The 17,706-nt window shown below is 34.3% G+C and overlaps 3 protein-coding genes across 3 annotated transcripts; 2 read left to right on the forward strand and 1 right to left on the reverse strand.

Annotated features, from left to right (window-relative positions):
• Positions 1 to 4,900: 4,900 nt before the first annotated feature.
• Positions 4,901 to 8,398, forward strand: LOC116121033 (protein N-terminal glutamine amidohydrolase). Its single transcript, XM_031406992.1, has 6 exons — positions 4,901 to 5,039; positions 5,120 to 5,225; positions 5,664 to 5,741; positions 5,892 to 6,022; positions 7,254 to 7,378; positions 7,893 to 8,398. The coding sequence occupies exons 1-6, from the start codon at positions 4,996 to 4,998 to the stop codon at positions 8,048 to 8,050; spliced, it is 642 nt and encodes a 213-aa protein (XP_031262852.1). The 5' UTR covers positions 4,901 to 4,995; the 3' UTR covers positions 8,051 to 8,398.
• Positions 8,399 to 8,571: 173 nt separating this feature from the next.
• Positions 8,572 to 12,493, reverse strand: LOC116121031 (cytoplasmic tRNA 2-thiolation protein 2). Its single transcript, XM_031406990.1, is given in 7 exon segments — positions 8,572 to 8,919; positions 9,110 to 9,504; positions 9,678 to 9,756; positions 9,973 to 10,051; positions 11,137 to 11,251; positions 11,362 to 11,710; positions 12,081 to 12,493. Coding segments are annotated over 7 exon segments (1,371 nt in total). The 5' UTR covers positions 12,386 to 12,493; the 3' UTR covers positions 8,572 to 8,870.
• Positions 12,494 to 13,634: 1,141 nt separating this feature from the next.
• On the forward strand, positions 13,635 to 16,840 carry LOC116121030 (exosome complex component RRP43). Its single transcript, XM_031406989.1, has 9 exons — positions 13,635 to 13,770; positions 14,060 to 14,240; positions 14,329 to 14,378; positions 14,488 to 14,557; positions 14,661 to 14,766; positions 14,929 to 14,995; positions 15,231 to 15,306; positions 15,975 to 16,273; positions 16,480 to 16,840. Exons 2-9 carry the CDS (start codon positions 14,075 to 14,077, stop codon positions 16,561 to 16,563), a joined length of 918 nt encoding a protein of 305 aa, XP_031262849.1. The 5' UTR covers positions 13,635 to 13,770; positions 14,060 to 14,074; the 3' UTR covers positions 16,564 to 16,840.
• The last annotated feature ends 866 nt before the right edge of the window (positions 16,841 to 17,706 follow it).

Here is a 17,706-nt window from a genome sequence, read left to right on the forward strand (position 1 = left end):
AATTGGCCCTAAACTTTCACATTTTTCTCACAACTCAAATTCTCTCATTCTCTCATATTCTCTAATCTCTAATCTCTAATCTCTCAATATTCATTTATTCTCTTAATCTCTTTGTTATCAATTTGCTCGTATTTTAATTTTTATTAGTTTTTTCAATTTTTAATTCATATTTCCAATTTTCCAAATTCCAATTCTGTTTCTTTAATTTTTATTTCTTCTACATCAATTTTTTTTTTCAACTACAATGGATAGATATTTCTCTCCCATCAATTACAATGATGAAGGAAACTACTATCCTAGTCCTAGTCCTGTTGATTTTACTAACATAAATGCAGGAGGAGATTCAAATAGTCCCGCTTTCCCATTCTCAGAATCCGATACACCTCAAAATATGCCCCCGATTCCAATAGCTCCCGGTGGTTCTAGAAGTCGTCCTCGTCCAACTTCATCTCAAGCTGAGGCGGGATCATCAATTGCCATCGAAAGCGAAGACAGACACACATAAGACGTTTGGGCGTATTTCGACAAGTTTTACAAGACAGAAAATGGCGTTCAAGTCAAGAAAGCGAGATGCAAATACTGTGGAAATATTTATAAAGCTGATTCAGGTAATGGTACTAGTACTTTAAAAAGGCATGCTAATAAACATATTAATCAACATGGAAATAAAGAAAGCAATCAAACTCAAACAACTAATATGGGTACTAATTGGCGTTATAATTCTGATGTATATAGGGAACAGTTAGCTTTATATATTGCTGCAACTGATCAACCTATATATGGCTGAGATAATATTTTGAAAGATTTGTTCAAAATTCATTTTTTCCAGGATTTAAAAGTATCTAAACTGCAACTAGAATGATTTAATAAATTGTTTAAAAAATTGAATTAGAATTAAAAAATAAAAATACATACTTGTATGTTAGTGTGGCTCTAACTGCCGATATTTGGAGTGGGTAGAGCTAAACAAGATTATATTTGTGGGACTAGTCATTATTTTGAAATGAATGTAAATAAATAAATCTTTATTAGGATTTAGATTAATGGATGTTGATCATAGTAGTGAACAAATTTATAATAAAATTGTTGAAGTTTTAGAAGATTATGATGTTGTTGTAAGTGATAAGTTTAACTTTAGATAATGCAAGTTCTAATAGTAAAGCTATAGATTATTTTCAAAGTAATTATCCTTTATAACAATTTGAAATTTTTTCACCAACGTTGTGCATGCCATATTATTAATTAATTGTGAAAAGTGGTATGAAAACAATTAAGAAAATATTAATAGAATAGAGATTGTTGAGCTTGGATTACTAGTAGTAATAAAAGAAATGCTAAATTTCAGACGCTTGTATAAAATCAAATATGTCTCCTAGAACTTTTGCATTAGACATGCCTTTTAGTGGAATAGTACTTATTTATGCTTGATCATGTTTACCTTATGCTAATAATTAGTTATTGTTAGCAAATAATAGAGGTCCTCATTATTGGTAGAAAATGATTGGCAAATAGCTAAAGTTTCATTCTTTTCTTAAAACTTTTTACCAATCCACTTTACAACTTCTAGTATGTATTATCCTACTAGTCCATGGTAATACATTCACTTATAAAAATTTCCAAGTTATTATAAAAAAACAAGGACAATGTAATTTTAAAAGCACCAATAAAGGCAATGGAAATTTTTTTTTTAAAATATTGGGAACCCAATCCTTTCTTTTTGTTTAGGTGCTATATTTGATCCTAAAATTAAATTAGCAGGTTTAGAAAATGGTTTTGACAATTTATGTGAAAATTTACAAAATGAAGTATATGTCAATCAAATAGGAGAGGTAAAAAATACACTTTTCGAAGTATATTTCCAGTATGAAAACAGGTTAGAGAACCCGCAAAGAGGCGAAACATCCACGGAAGCTGCATCAGAAGAAACAAATAAGACTTCTACTCTGGGGTGCACTGAATAGGCCAAAGAGGACCCGAATCGAAGCACAACTCCTCTTCAAAAGCTCCACCAAAAACAACAACTAATGTACTGTCTTCCATGCAGTCGCAGAGTAATGAGCTTCAACAATATTTGGCAACCCCTGAAATGTTACCAGTAGATCCACAACAGAGAGCCAACATTGATCTTTAGACTATTGGAGAGCCAGAAAATGTATTTTTCCGGTATATCAAGACTTGCCTTGGATGTTTTCGCGTGTTCCTGTCTCAACCGTCTCATCCGAACAAACATTTAGTGCAAGGGGAGAATTTTAAATGAAAAGAGGACTAAACTTTCACCACAAATGATTGAAGTCCTACAGTCTTCGAGATGGGAACGGTCGCGCCCTCAAGGTCAATACGAGGTTGTCAACGATCCTTTAATAGAATCATTTCAATTTGTAATATGATACGGATGAGGGAGGTATTAGTGAACCCCAAAATTAGTTTTTTGTAAATGTAACTTGTAAACTAATGTCAATTATTGCATCTTTTTTCCTTACCAAGTTTTTGTCCTATTGGGTTTTCTTGATGAGGTTTTTAACGAGGCAAAATTATTGTAATTTCTTATTTATTTTTTAATAATGAATAAATTTAATTATTTTATATTACAATTTTAATGTATTAAAATTGATTAATATTTGGAATGTTAACAAAAAAAAAATAATTTAATTTAATTATTGATATTTGAAAAGAAATTAACAATTAACTAAAAACAATTACATTATTCATTTATAAATTTTTAATATTCATTTGAAAAGTTAATTAAACATTTAAACTTAAACAAAATAAAACAAAACAAAATCAAAAAGAGGGTTAACCCGGCGCACCCATGGCCTAACCGACGGGTTAGGGTTGGCGGTCCGGGTTGGGCCAGCCAATTCCCTAACATTGGCGGGCTAACGGCCTGCCAATGTTACCGGGCGGGTCAGGACCGACGCCAATAGCAACCCGCCGGGGTCGGGTGGGCGGGTTGCTTTCCACCCTAGTTGCAGCATAAAATGAAGAGAAAAAAAATAATAATCCAGTTATCCTTAATCAATGTAATCTCTAAAAGGCCTAAACCCTAAATTTAACTCTCAATAAGCAAACAATGTGTAAATCCTAAGCACTAGAATAACACAATTACTTAACTGCGGATTAAAGAAACCTCAAATAGATTTTGTGCTCCCGCAATGAAATATAATTCCTACATGTGATAATTATGAACTAACAAAATCAAAGGCTAAGGTGGATTGGAAATATTCATTTTCACGGAATAGTTGACATTCGGGAGTGATTGACGAATTGCCCTTCTTGTTGTTTCTTGTCTTTTACTGTCAAATAAAAGGTTCTGTTGGTTAGTGAAAGGGTAAATTTTGGAAATTTCCATAGCATTCTGAAAAATCGTACTTAGTCCCTATTTTAGATAAGCAGTAAAAAGGTCTTGTAAAATTTTATTTACAAAGGGTATTGTGACCTTTCAACTCAGAAATTTATATTTACACCTTACAAAAAATATTATAGTTAACTGATAAAATTAGGGGTGGAAAAAACCAGTTAACCGAACCGGTTTATCCTAACATTGAACCGAAACAGTTTTCGGTTTTTTAAAAAATTGAACGAAAGAGGTCGTTTTCTTTGTAAACCGGTTTCTAACCAGACCAAAAATTTGGTCAGGGTAAACGATTAACTGGTTTTAAATCGGTTAACTCAAATAGGTTGGATAATTCGGCCCAATTCAATCAAACCCACCACTTTGGCCCAATTCTTTTTTTTTTTTTTTAAACAGGTTTATTCAAATGGACGACCTGTTGTAGTGCTGCTGTTGCGTGTTCTCAAGTGAAGATTCACGAAGGGCAAGTGACGACGGTCAACGATGACTGGAACGACGGCAGACGACAGCTGTACCTGAAATGAATTGAAAATTGATTTAGGTTTTTAGCAAAAGAGACAGGGTTTTAGAGAGAAATGAGAATAAATTGGGAGTAGTACTATTGTAGTGTTGCTGTTGTATGTCACTGTGTTGTCAAGTGAACACGGAAGGCGAGCGACGATGGGAACAGTTGCCTGGAAAAATGGCAGCTGCAGCTTGCAGTGAACTGAGATGAAAATCAGTGGGCGCAAACAACAGACCTCTAAGACAAAATGCGAAAACGGGAGAGGGTTAGACAATGTCAAGCGAATGTTCACACTTCACGAAGGCTGAGCAACGACGGTGGACGGTGATTGGAAAGACAACGACAACAACTGGCAATGAACTGAGATGAAAATGGGAGAGGGCTAGACAATGTCAAGTGAAGGTTAAGTAGTTCATGGAGGTTGAGCGACGACAGTTGACGGTGACTGGAAAGATGGGCGACGGCAGGCGGCAATGGACAGTGAGTTGAAAGTGGAATTGGTCGGCAGTGGCGCAAAAGAAATTTTGTGAAAAGTGCCACTGGAATGGAAAATGAGCATTAGTGAAGACCTAGGGATAAATTTTTTAAAAATTGAAAAATATAATTTTTTTTATTCATTAAACTGGTTTAAAAATCCAGTTCCGGTTAACCGTTTTGGTTATTTCAAAAAATCGAAACTAAACCGAATATTCGGTTTACAAAATATGGCAAACCGAAACTGGAAAAAAACCGAATTTTCGGTCCGGTTTTCGGTTTTTTTTCCACCCCTAGATAAAATAACATGTGCATAAACCCTTGGAATTTACAAAGTTTGCGTTTAGTTGAGATATGGATCCAAATTGTATTGTCTTCTCTCAACCATTGCACTAGAATATATGAATAATTATTAAATTGTGACAAAAAAACCTATATGACAATATTTTGGATATAAGAAGATTGAACCTTCATCAACTGTAAATGGACTAAAATTTTCATGTCAAATACGGATAAGCCCAAAACTTTTATTTGGGCTTTCTCTGTTCCTCTCCATTCCAGCTAGTAGACCTGCACGTGAAGATGGCAACCTAAACGCCACCGTTCCAAATGTATAGACTTCCAACTTAAGTAAATGTGATAATAAGATCTGGAATTAAACACCATGGCCATGGAGGTCTCTGAATTCCTTCACACTCCCTTTTACTGGTAACTCTCTTTTCTTTTTTTCAGGGTTTGATTTGAGTTTTTAACGAATATTAGGTTACTGTTATCTTTATTTATTTCAGCGAGGAGAATGTTTACTTGCTTTGCAAGAAATTGTGCGCCAATGGAACGGCCGATGCCGACGGATCTGATCTTTTTGTAGTCTTCATCTCTAATGAGAAGAAACAGGCATGTATGTTTACTTTTTCTTTCTTCATTTACAATAAAGTTGAACTTGGTCTCAAATTTATTTTTTCACAGTTCAATGGCAAACTTTTGGAAAATGGAGTAGATTGAGGGGTGATTTTACTATGATACAATATGTTAATTTGCAGTCAATTCTTTTTAAGTTGCATGGTTGACTCAGTAAATGATATTCACAATCTTTAATTTGTTATATTTTCTTATACTTCTGAATTTTTGGGAAAATGGGTATCTTTTACTTTTTCAAGGCACACGTAACTTATTTGAATGAGAGAAGTAGTAGGTTATATAGATGTGGTCTTCGGAATTGATTTTATGGTTGGAATACACTAGTCAATTGCAGACTCGCCGTGTCTAGAATTTAGCATGAGATTGAAATATTATCTTTTATTTTTATTATTACTTTTCATGATTATGTTCTAGATTCCCCTGTGGCATCAAAAGGCTAGTAAGAGAGCGGATGGAATTACTCTCTGGGATTACCATGTCGTTTGCATTCAGGTGACAGCTAAATCTTATTTACTTTAAATGTAGTTGTTATGGATTGGTAGAGTAGGTTGAATGTTATGGATTGATAAGTAGGTTGAATGGCTATAATTTTGGTCAGTGATGGTTATTTTTTGTTTCTTTTATTGCCTTTGGAATATGCAGAGGAAAAAGGATGGTGATTCTCCTTGTTTAGTGTGGGACTTGGATTCTAGTCTTCCATTTCCTTCTCCTTTGACTCCCTATGTGTCAGAGACTATCCGTCCTTCATTTCAGCTCTTCTCTGAGTTTCAGAGGTAAGCTGTCATTTCCTTCATGGTTTTTTTATGAGATTACATGCTGATTCTGAGTATATATCAATGCATTTATGATAAGCTTACTGGAATCTGTAACCTAAGTTGTAGTATAATTGCATTTAAGCAGCCATGGTTTTTAATATTAAAGGAAATAAGAACACCCACATCAGCGTCCGAGGACAGGTCCTTATCCAGCATGGCTTAATTACAAAGTGTACACAGTCTTCATATGTGAAAAGTTAAACATATGAACATTTTTAAGAACACTATTGCTACTGCTATTAGCGATTCTTTTACTGGAGAACAATCTTGTTCCAAATTATAGGACTATTTTGGTTCTTGTAATTTCCATGCTCTATTGCTGCAAATCAAAGAAGACTGGCATGATACTCTCCTCCCTTATCCCTTTATTTCACATTTAAAAATTATTTATTGATGGTGTTTTTTTCTCCAATGGATAATTTAGTAATTGGATGTTTCCCTTCAAAGAATCTTCAATTGTTTAATATTGTGTACTAAAGTGTAACGATTCATGACGAACTTTGAAGTGAAGTTCTTATCCAGAGAAAAATAATTATCTGAAAGAAATTTTAGTGCTAGAGAGCTTCACTTTGAGAATGGAGATCTGAGAAATATTTTGAGAAATAATGATGTTATTCTTCAGCTTTGATTGATCATTGAACCAGACTGTTTTGCTCCCAGAGTGTAGCCAGGTCGTATAGGATCCATTAGATTGCTCTTTGCAAGATAGTTTTACCTGGTCCATTAGATTACCGGGATGATATTTTTAACAATTTGTCCTGATTTAATCATGTTGGGCATTCAACTCCACCATCTTCTGTGGATAAAGAATATAGTTTTTTAATTTATTTTTATTATCTTTATTATTGCAGTCAATATTTCTGAAAGAATTCTAGTTGCATTTTCAAATTTCTCATGGATTGGGCTTTGTTAGGGTAGTTAATATCATTGTCCAAACTGATTTGAAGGAGGATCAATACTACAATTAGTCATGAATTTGTAATGTTTATGTCAGACTTTTTATATTACAATCTGTTTGTTGAGATACTAACATTGTAAGACAGTCCTGCCTGTATCACTGATGTAATTTGTCTGTTTCAACTTTGTAAAGCACTTGATGTTTCATTTGTTGGTCGATTAAAGTATATTCCAAATTCTAAGCTTGCTATTAAATGATTTCTGCTATAAGAACTTATCTTCTTGGCATTAGGTATTTCCGGATTGTGCATGCTCCCATATTCATTCGTTACTTTGCATCTGATCGAAGACATATGAAGGACTCTGCTGGGAACTGGGTTGCTGAACCTCCTACATATGAACCCATAGTTGCTGAAGGTAAGGACAATAATCATGTACAAAAACTTGCCTATAAGTTTAAAGGTATAGTAATGTTTTTCAATTGTAGTCATTTTGACTTTTTTTTTTTTTTTTTTTTTTTGGTAGTATGAGTCTCGTTTATAATAGTTAACAAGCTCATGATATAGATATCTTGAATGAGAATTAACCTTTAAGAATAATTTTGACATTGCATCCCTGTTAATTTAATTAATGACAAGAAACCGGTGGTGTAATTAACCTCTTCATTGATACAAATAAATCAATATGGTTTTGAAGATTAAAGTATCCTCCCTTCCTATCTTATGCTCCATCGATCTCTCCTCTCTTCTCATATGGACACAAAAAAATCATGTTGGTTAGGCTTTCAGTAGTTCGTATATTTTGAGTAGTGGCAAACCTCGTTTATGTTGTAATTTAAAAAAAAATATATATATATATATATATATATCTTTAAGCTGTTGCATGTAAAACTTGGATTTATTTTGGTGGTTTCCTGTGTCTGCTTGTTCAGACAACAATGTGCACAACTTAAATGAGTACATCGAAATGCGTGCTGCTGATGTGGCAACAAATGTTGGAGCTGATCTGATTAATGCTGTTTCTACTGAAAAACTTGGTGCGGTGATTGATGAAAATCAACTGGAGGAATTTTTTTCCCAAATTTCTTGAGGAATTCTGTTTTTGACGCTTGCAAATAACATTTGTGAGTGATGCATATTTTGGATGTATGAACCAGCAGTCTGTTTCTTATAAAAAGTTCATCCAGAGCTAGGAATATAGAGAAAAATGTGCTCGGTAGATATTATTGTTGTTTTTCTTAGTTAGGCTTCATCGCTGTAACTAAAGGAAATAAGTCAGGTGTTTTCTATCAGAAAGCATGGTCTCAGTAGACAGGTTCTGTAAAATGCTAATTTGGCAGTATTTATTACTGTGTTTATCTGGTGTTGTTTGATACGGCTTCCTCAGACACTTTGCAAAGCATGTGTTCTTGATTTTGACTATTTGCTTTGGCTCTTTTCCCTAATAAAAATGATTTTAGTAGCAGTAGTTTAATAATTTATTTTTGAGAATGAACCCAAAATACTCATAAAATAGTTGACTATGACAATTGACAAGCCAACATTTTGGGGAATTCTGAAAATCTATTACATCATCAGGTAAAAAAAAAGACAAAGGCCTCTTCAAAATAATTGATCAAAAGGCAACGAGACGATTCAGCATAGCGTGTAAGTATTCACCAAGGACTATCTCTATAATGAAAAATAAATAAGTGATTATATCTATTGATTACTATGGTAACCAACACTATTGATCCAAAAATAGTAGAATTCCCTCAGGCAAGTTTGGTAATAGCAATTACTTTTGTGATTACTGACTATTGTGGGAAATTGGCTGCAAGTCAAATTCACCTTTCCCATTTGTATTATTTGGACAAAAACAAAATGGTGCCCAAAACCCGTAAGTGTACCTGATGAACAGGCAAAACAATTCAAGTTTCATCTTCATTATCTGACAGCAAGCAATCTTGTATTTGCTTCCTGTAAGCAGGAAAAAAAGAAGAGGGTTATAATTTTTGGGACGCAATACGATAATTGCTCTACACTAGGATATCAATGAGTTTTATAGCAAATCAATGCAATGAATATAAGATCAGGCGATTTTAGGGATTTGAAGTAATAAACACATCATAGTTAAGGTGTAGTGCTGGTTTTAAATGTTAATTCTCACCTTAAAGAACTGAAATTGCCATTGCTACCACGATTTGCTCTGGCAACCAATGGCTCAGGTAGAAGAGAATAAAAATGCTCCATTGATGAGGAATCGTTGGGAAATATCTGAAACCGGCAACTTGAACAACAGGCCGCACCAAAAGCATCTGAACTCTGGCGACTCTTAGAACTGCTTAAACTATTTAAGTCTGATGTGTTGAGTGGGCTATAGCATAAAGGACAGAATGACTCTGAGGAAATGGATTCATTACACTTGAGATTGAATCTCTTTTGACGCCTTCGTGATGCTAAAGGAACATTAGAGTCATTTAATTCTGGAATCCTGTTGAAGTGAAACGGAGTTAGCTTTCCAGCTGTCCGCACAATTGTGCACTCTCGAGAAGGATTCTCTTCCTGAAAAACAAATTTCCATTAGAATTCCTAATGGAGGTACCTCTTGCAGATGATAATCAACTGCTGGCCACATCAATAATTTTGACCATGCTACAGAAGTGTATTCCTACTTTTAAGGAATAAAAGACATAAAGATGGAGCTGAAAGGAACTTGATCCAAACCCAGTTTCTACCTGCAATAGTTTCACAAATGATGATACCAGGCCATTGATACCAGTGGAGGGACCATTAAGCAACTCCACAATCTGTAGACTGCCCTGCCAAGAGATCAGACTCATCATTCAGTAATAAACTAGAAAATCAAATTCTTATTCATAATAATAGTAGTATTTCCCGAAAATAAAAAACTTTTTAACAGTTTAAAACAGAGCTCTAAAAATGCTGTTTAATTTGCAGATACTACAAACTTCTTAGACACAAAAGTGAGTTTTATACAAAGATAAAAGGAAACTGGGGAAGGTAACATACCCATCAAGGTGGCAAAGCCTGTTGAGCTCTTGTGCTATACAGTCACGAAGTGGAAGCACCACTGGAATCTCCCACCTCGCTAGTTGTATGACATATAGACGACCATTCCTTATCGGAACTGGGACATCTTCGTGTATGTTGTTGAACCAACCAACAACTAGTGTTTATATTAACTAGAGAAAATGAAACTGATATAACACAAAAACCTCCAATGCGATATCAGCAATTTACAATCCCAGCTTATAATAAAAAAAAAAAAAATGAAAAATGACTGCGACCCACATCACATTTGTCTTGCCCCTTACTTTGCCCAAATTATTATCCACAATTCAAATGCCACTATTTAAGGTATGTTTGGTACACTTTTTCAAGTATGACTGTTGAAAATAGAGCTTAGAAGTAGATCTTAGAAAAATGCAGCTTTTCAGAAAAATCTGTCAGTTATTTGGTTAGATATATACAAAAAAAAAAAAAATTCTGGCAGTAAATTACCAAACTGCTAACAATGTCATAAAGGATGACAAAACATCAAGGAATCTTTGACGTTTCTAAATTCTAAGCTAAAAAAAAGTTTATAGGAAAAGCCTCAATTTTGAGTTTTTTCCTAGTAGACATTACACAGCCTATCTTATCACCCAAAAGCACTTTTTAAGTTGCAATCAAACAAAAACAAATTATTTGAAAAGAGATTTTGATATTAACAAGTTCTTTTCGCCAATAAATAAGCCCAATCAAATGGTCATTGTAGTTAATTTCAAGTCTACAGAATTCACTGCCTGTTGAAACCGGCTTGAAATACATTCTTCCAGGGTTTACTGAATGTTGATTTCTGGATCAAAAAAACTGATAACAATGATGAAGATATATTACACCTCTATATTAATAACACTTCAACAATGCTATTATAACACATTTTATTTTTTTAGTTAAAATAACTTCAAAGATCAACAGTTACAAATATCATGAAGTAATTAGAATGGAGAAAAGCCGCATGCTAAAGTTAGTCTCCTGCATCAAGCATATAGTTTCTTCTAAAATTATTCACTATGCCCTACATCTTACCAGGTTATAAGTGTCTATTTTGAAAATATCAATCGGACTTCACGAACAAAGTATAACATATTATCCATAAGAAATAATCCTTGGCTTTAAGAAATAAATTGCAATCAACAGATTAGTACCAAAGACAGACCTTCACAGTGGCTGAAATAACATGGCAAGCAATCCTTGATGTACATAGTCCCAGTACCACTCTATTGTATCCATTTTCAGAAGCAATCTGTAAAAGAATATTAAAAAGGCTAAGATAAGAAGATTTTGTAATAGATAACACAAAGAAAGCTACTCTTGTACGAATTAATACATCAAAAGTTATATCTAAATCCAAACCTTTTGCAAAGTCAACATCCTTAGATGCATCAGAAGATCTTCTTTCCCAGTGGCATCACTAACAGAATCTAGTAACTTTTTAAATCTCTCCCTTCCATCAAATGAATCCGAAGAGAAGGTACTTTCTATTGGAACAACATGTAACTCTTTTGCTGGCGGGGCAAGAAGCGATACAATTGATCTAATTTTTTGAATGGCTTCGTCAACTTCATAAGATGATACCGGACAATATGCACTTTCATCAATGAATGCAACTCCAACACCAAATACCGGTAAAGATCTATCTCTACTAGCATCATAATTCTTCTGTGCCGTCTGCTGCTTCTCATGTACAAACTGAAGTGCCACCCTGAACAAAATTGCATTTACCTTCACAATGACTTTTCAACACAGTAAAAAGGGACTTACTGACTTACAAGTTAAGTAACAATTTACTCTACCCACTAAAACATAATGGTAGCCTATCTGATATCGCTTCCACTTTCGAAAGCAAGAAAATTGTATTCATATCCTTTTAATTCAACATCTAATTTATAACTTGGGTTTCATTTCTTAAATTTTCTCAACTTTGAAACCAATGAAATAAACCCAGTTCCCAAAAGTTTTGACTTGCAAGTTGTAAATTTTATCATTCTTGTTGTGTTAATCGATAAAAACAGCTCCATAACCATACAATATTTACATGAAAATTTGAACATAAAAACGAAAATAGCAATTACCTGGAAGCAGGACCACCGGAGAAGGCGACAAGAACGTTATCAGCGGAGGTGATCAAAGCGTGTGAAGAAACAGCAAGCCTGAACTTTCCGTAGAGATTACTCCTAAAGCAATCCCTACAGAACCTTCCTTCTTCACCTGTGTCGCTGCCGGTCAGGGCTTCATTGGACTTGCACTTTAAGCATATGTTAGAATCACTTGTGGTGGTTGTTGGCTTGGAGTTGGAGTTGGAGTTGGAGTTTTTTTGCTCTTGTTCAAATTCGTTCTTGTAACAACCGGACTGGCAGCTTGAGGAATTGCACGCCATGGCTTCAAGTGTGGCGTCCCCAGTCCAGGCGCGCACTAGGGTTTTAGATCCTTCTGTGGCGAAGGGTAATTTACAAGAATGATCAAACTAGACCTGTTGAAGAAGGGCTATTTTGAAAAAAAAACATATTTTGAGGGGGCTCTTTAAAGCCACTTCAAAAATCATTGTATTCTTTTGTTGTGAACGGCTCAAAAATCATTGGGTATTATTGTATAATAAATCATACCACTGTATCCAAAATTGCTTTTTTTTTTTTAAATAAGATCATTAAAATAATTCTTTCTTTAATATTTTTACGATTTACTCTTTATTTATTTTAAACTATTAACCAACACAATATGAATTTGGCACGATGTAATTTGAATTGATTTTAATGAATTTGTGTTGTATTCAAGTTAAGTGTATTTGTATTCGGAAACTCAACCCATTTAATAATTTTATTGTGTTCGAATTATAGTGTCTTAACCAATAAATATGTTTAATGGCACAATTAATTAAACTATTTGTATAACTCGATTATTATTTAATATAAGATTAACTATTTATGACATTGTTATTCATTTATTATACAATTAAGTCACGATTAATAGATGCTTGAAACAAGTTAACACATGCTATAAACAAGTTAACACATATTATGAACAAATTAAATAAATAAAAACGGATTGAGTTGTGTTACTTTACGAATATAACATGTTTGTTGAACAGGTTGGGTTAAAGCAATCAATAATCACATTCATGTTATCCATTTAATAATCAAGATGAATCTTACACACCAATTCGTTTTGCCATTCCTAATTTTTTTTTTTTTTTTTTTTTTGGGTAATTGGGGTGTTCAGGCCAATTTATACTCACCTTAACTAATTTTCGAGGTTCACTGAACACCCTACAAGCTTAAAGGACTAAATAAGCTATAATATTATTATAGTATGTGACTCCAAGGTGTGAACCTAGAAACTCAAGAAATTAAATAAACCTCTTTAACTACCAGATTGACCCCTTGGGGTTAAGTTTAGCCATCTCTATTCCCTACCATTAAGTGAGAGCCAGAACAATTTCTTAAATATACGAGGGAAGGTGACATTGTTATTTTGTTAACTTTTGGGGTGTTTTAATAAAAGCTGAAACCTTAGGGAGGTCAAGGTAATTGGTCCAAAGTCACCAAGAGTTCAAAACTGGAAAAATAACCGAACTTATGACGAAGAGACCAAAGTGCCCTCAAGATATTAACCCAGCAAAACGTAGATACGAGAAAAACCAGGAGACACTTTTCAGTTTACATTCCGCCAATCCCTAGCTTCATCACAACACAAGACAGTTCCTTTACTTGGCCCAGTGAAGTGATTGGTTGAGCAATAATTTTCTGCCTCAAATCACTCTTGCAAGTAAGTATCAACCACTTCTTTCTTCAACCTTTCATTACGAGTTATTGGCCTGCATGATTACTAGAGTGTTGTGTTGGCTCCATTTTGTTAATCATTTTGGGTGGTTGCGTTAAAAACAGTGGTGTATGCAAAGTGTTTGATCAAATGTTAAACTGAGTGTTACAAAAAAGATTGTTTACTTAGCTCTATTTTCTTAATATATGTGTTTTTCCATTGCCAATTAGTTTATCTTTATGTAGAGAAGACTGATTTTTAATTGTTCATAGCATTTTTTTTTTTTTGGACACAGGACAAGTAAAGAGAGATGGGGTTGCCAGCGGCTTCAGAGTCTGAGGACTTGTCATCAAAGATGGAGGTGGATGCATTCAGACGCCTGTTCCCTCTTCGTTATTTCGAGCGTCATTTGACCGAATCTATACGCCCAGATGCTAGGCCTGTGGGAAGAGCTAGAGATACTACTGTATCCCTTGGTCAGTTAGGGCTTGTGCTTTTATGCCTCAATGTTGAGGTTTTAATTGATTTATGTTGCCAGTTAAATTAAACTGTTTTCTTTTGTAGGTGCTGTTGCATCTGCTGATGGATCAGCACTAGCGAAGATTGGTTCAACTGTTAGTGCTTCACTCTCCTATATGCTTGTTTTTGTGAAGATGAGAAATGAATCAATGAGTGGATCATTTGTTACATCCTACCCTGAACTGTAATTTGTTTCTTGTTCAGACCATGTTGGCTGCTATCAAAATGGAAGTCATGACCCCGTCCTTGGAGGCACCAGATGAGGGCTGCGTAGGTTGAGTGTCATGAACTGAAAATTTTCATTTCTCCTTGGTGTTTATATATCTTTATTCATGATTTATTAAAGGATGCCATCATATACATTTTGTCATTTTCAGCTATTGATTTCCACATGCCTCCAATTTGTTCTCCAATAGTTAGGCCTGGCAGGCCAGCTGAGGCAGCACCAGTAGTATCGAAGCAGTTATCTGACACTATTTTAAGGCATGAAACTTTTTTCTTTAGTTACTTATTGCCGCTAATATTCTCCCCTAAAGCCATTTTATGTTATATTTTAATCGTCTAGTACTACCATCTTTACATATTCCATTTTGTTTCCATTTGGGTTATATGTGTTTTATGACTCAGTTAATGAAAAATTCTCAGTTCTGGCATGATTAATCTGAAGGAACTATCATTGGTCAGTGGAAAAGCTGCATGGATGGCGTATTTGGTAAGTCGTGATGGACTTTACTGTTTGTGGTTGTGTTTTCTAAAGCCAGCTGTCAATTCATATATGTTTGGTGCTCAATGGTTTGGCTTTGAGCAGTATAAAAAACCCATACCATTTGCTTTTGCTGTATAATAAAGTGACTTAAATGTTGTTTAGCTTTGAGCAGTATTGAATACTATGTGCCCTGTTTGCCTTATCTGTATTACAAAGTAACCAGCGGTTTCCTCTTTTGCAGGACATATATTGCTTGGATGCTGATGGTGCTCTTTTTGATGCTGCATTACTTTCAGCAGTTGCTGCTTTCTCTCATTGTAAGATTTTCTCTCTTTTCCATCAATTGATGTATGAAATTTACGTAAGAGTTGGCAAGGCAATACAAGTTAAACTGTCAGATTTGCACATACCATCTCGGCAACCTAACTTGCATTGATATAGTCCTTTTCTGTGAAACTACCTTGTTTCCTTTGGCACGGATCATTAATTATACATCTGTAAAATATATTTTGGGGATTGGGTATGAGTTTATGGGTTGTGTGTATATCATTCTGTGTTTGTACATATGAATATCTGTATGTTCCACGGGATGAATGAATTGTCAAGTTAGTGGAGTCTATTGCGTGAATTGTTAAGTGAGCCCAATTCGAGAATTTTCTATGACATTCTCTCTCAGTAAAACTTTTATTTTATGAAATAAAATTTGGAATGCGATATATCATGCAAGACCTATTTTTTAATGTATGTTGATCAAAGGATCACTTCCTCTGTGAGCCAAAGCGCTGACAAATAGAGTGTTTCTGTGTGGTGTTATGAATTTTTTTCTATTTTTCTCAACATCAACTGTGTGAACCATTGTTTATTTGAAAATTGTGCATACTGTTGCATTTTTTTTTTTTAAATTCAGCAAGGTTTCAAAGTTTTAGGATCTTTATTTTGTAATATATTTCCAAATACTTCACAATAAATCTTCTCTACCTTCCAGTACAAATCCCTGTGGTTTCTCTGGATTTTGAAGGAAAAATTGTTATGGTGTCTGACGAACAGAAGGTAGAAAACTTGGAAAAAGAGGCAGTTAATAAGGAGAGAAGGAAGCTTACACTGAGCAGTATTCCATTCTCATTGACATGCATACTTCATAAGAATTACATCCTCGCAGATCCAACTGCTGAGGAAGAATCAATAATGGACACTCTTGTGACTGTTGTCTTAGATTCATCCAGTCAACTTGTGTCTCTATACAAACCAGGTGGACCAGTTCTTGCCTATACATCAGCTGTTCAGGTGAGTACACTTTTCTAACTTGGTATTTTGATGGCACTTAAAATCTAGTCTGATGAATTATGATATGTTATATGTTAAGTTATATTTGAATATTTGAATATTAGATTTCTAATGTGGGTCACATACATACAGACACATATATATAAATACATATATACATTTATGACATATAGCTGATAAGGAGGTTGATTCTTCGGTGGTTGCAGAATTGCATTGCATTAACAAGGCAGAGAGTAAAGGAACTTCAGGAGATCTTAGACGAAGCTATTTCTGGTATGGAAATTGACTGATTTTGATGTAAATCTGTTGAGGAGATTGTCCTATATCAGTTTAATATGTGGGTAGATATTTTGTTCTTTTAATTATATCTGTTTATTCTATCTTGTTTCTTTTGTCGCATTTACAACTGTGGAAGAGAATTTTGGAACCATTAGTCAATTTTGGTTGCATGTGGAAGAACTAATTAATTTCATTTCAAGAGCAGCTGATTTACGTTTGTTCTCAGGATAAACAAGTTAGATGTCATTCTTGAAAGGCAACTGATTGATTTAAACTGATTATCTACTACACTTTCCACTTTTAGTTAGTGTTTTTTATATGCTTCTTGTGGCTCTATGCTTGGTGTATACAAGATGTTTGCTATCTAAAATCTAAATGTGTGGGTACTTAATGTAACCCCCCTATGTTGCTACATTATCGTTAGAAATTATGTGGCGGTTTAGATTTCTGATGATTAATTGTGGGAGGTCAAATGCAAAGGGATGGATGTATCATTGTCTCCAAGCTTGATTGGCAAGCATGGTATTAATTCAAATGCTCTGCTATTTGCCTAATAGTCCATGAAATTTATGCAATACTTCTATTTATTCTGATCTAGAGCTTTAATGAGCTCCGCTGCTGTAATATCCGAACCCTGGAGCTGGAGATTGTCTTAAAAGAACTGGATTGTCCTTAAAGAGGAAAATGTAGTGAAAAAACAATTTCCCTATAATCGTTCTGTCATATGCATATGCAAATTTGTGTAAAAGCATGACTAAAAAATGATGGATGAGCTCAAATGGCTTATTTGTGCTTTTTTATACTATTGATCTCTACCTATAATAAATTATTCTTTTTAATGAAATGCCAATTCTTATTTCCCCATTATTGGTAACCCTCGCTAATCTATCTTACAATTGAACTACAAATTTGTTTCAAAGGAAAAGATATGTTAATTGACAATCCCTAAAATAAGTTTGTCTCTTAAAGCGAAGGTATTAATCCCTTCAAAGTTCATTTTGGGCAGAGGCACAGGCGCAAAAGCATTCATCGTCTAACAAATGTAAAGCCCTTAGTTTTAGACTTAAATTAAAACTTGCTTTCTTTCTGTGGCATATATTCAGTGGGCGGCCTCTTTTTAATTCCATCTTCTTGTTCAATTGCACCTTTCGCAG

The sequence above is a fragment of the Pistacia vera genome, unplaced genomic scaffold (assembly GCF_008641045.1).
Source record: "Pistacia vera cultivar Batoury unplaced genomic scaffold, PisVer_v2 Contig956, whole genome shotgun sequence".
NCBI lineage: Eukaryota > Viridiplantae > Streptophyta > Magnoliopsida > Sapindales > Anacardiaceae > Pistacia > Pistacia vera.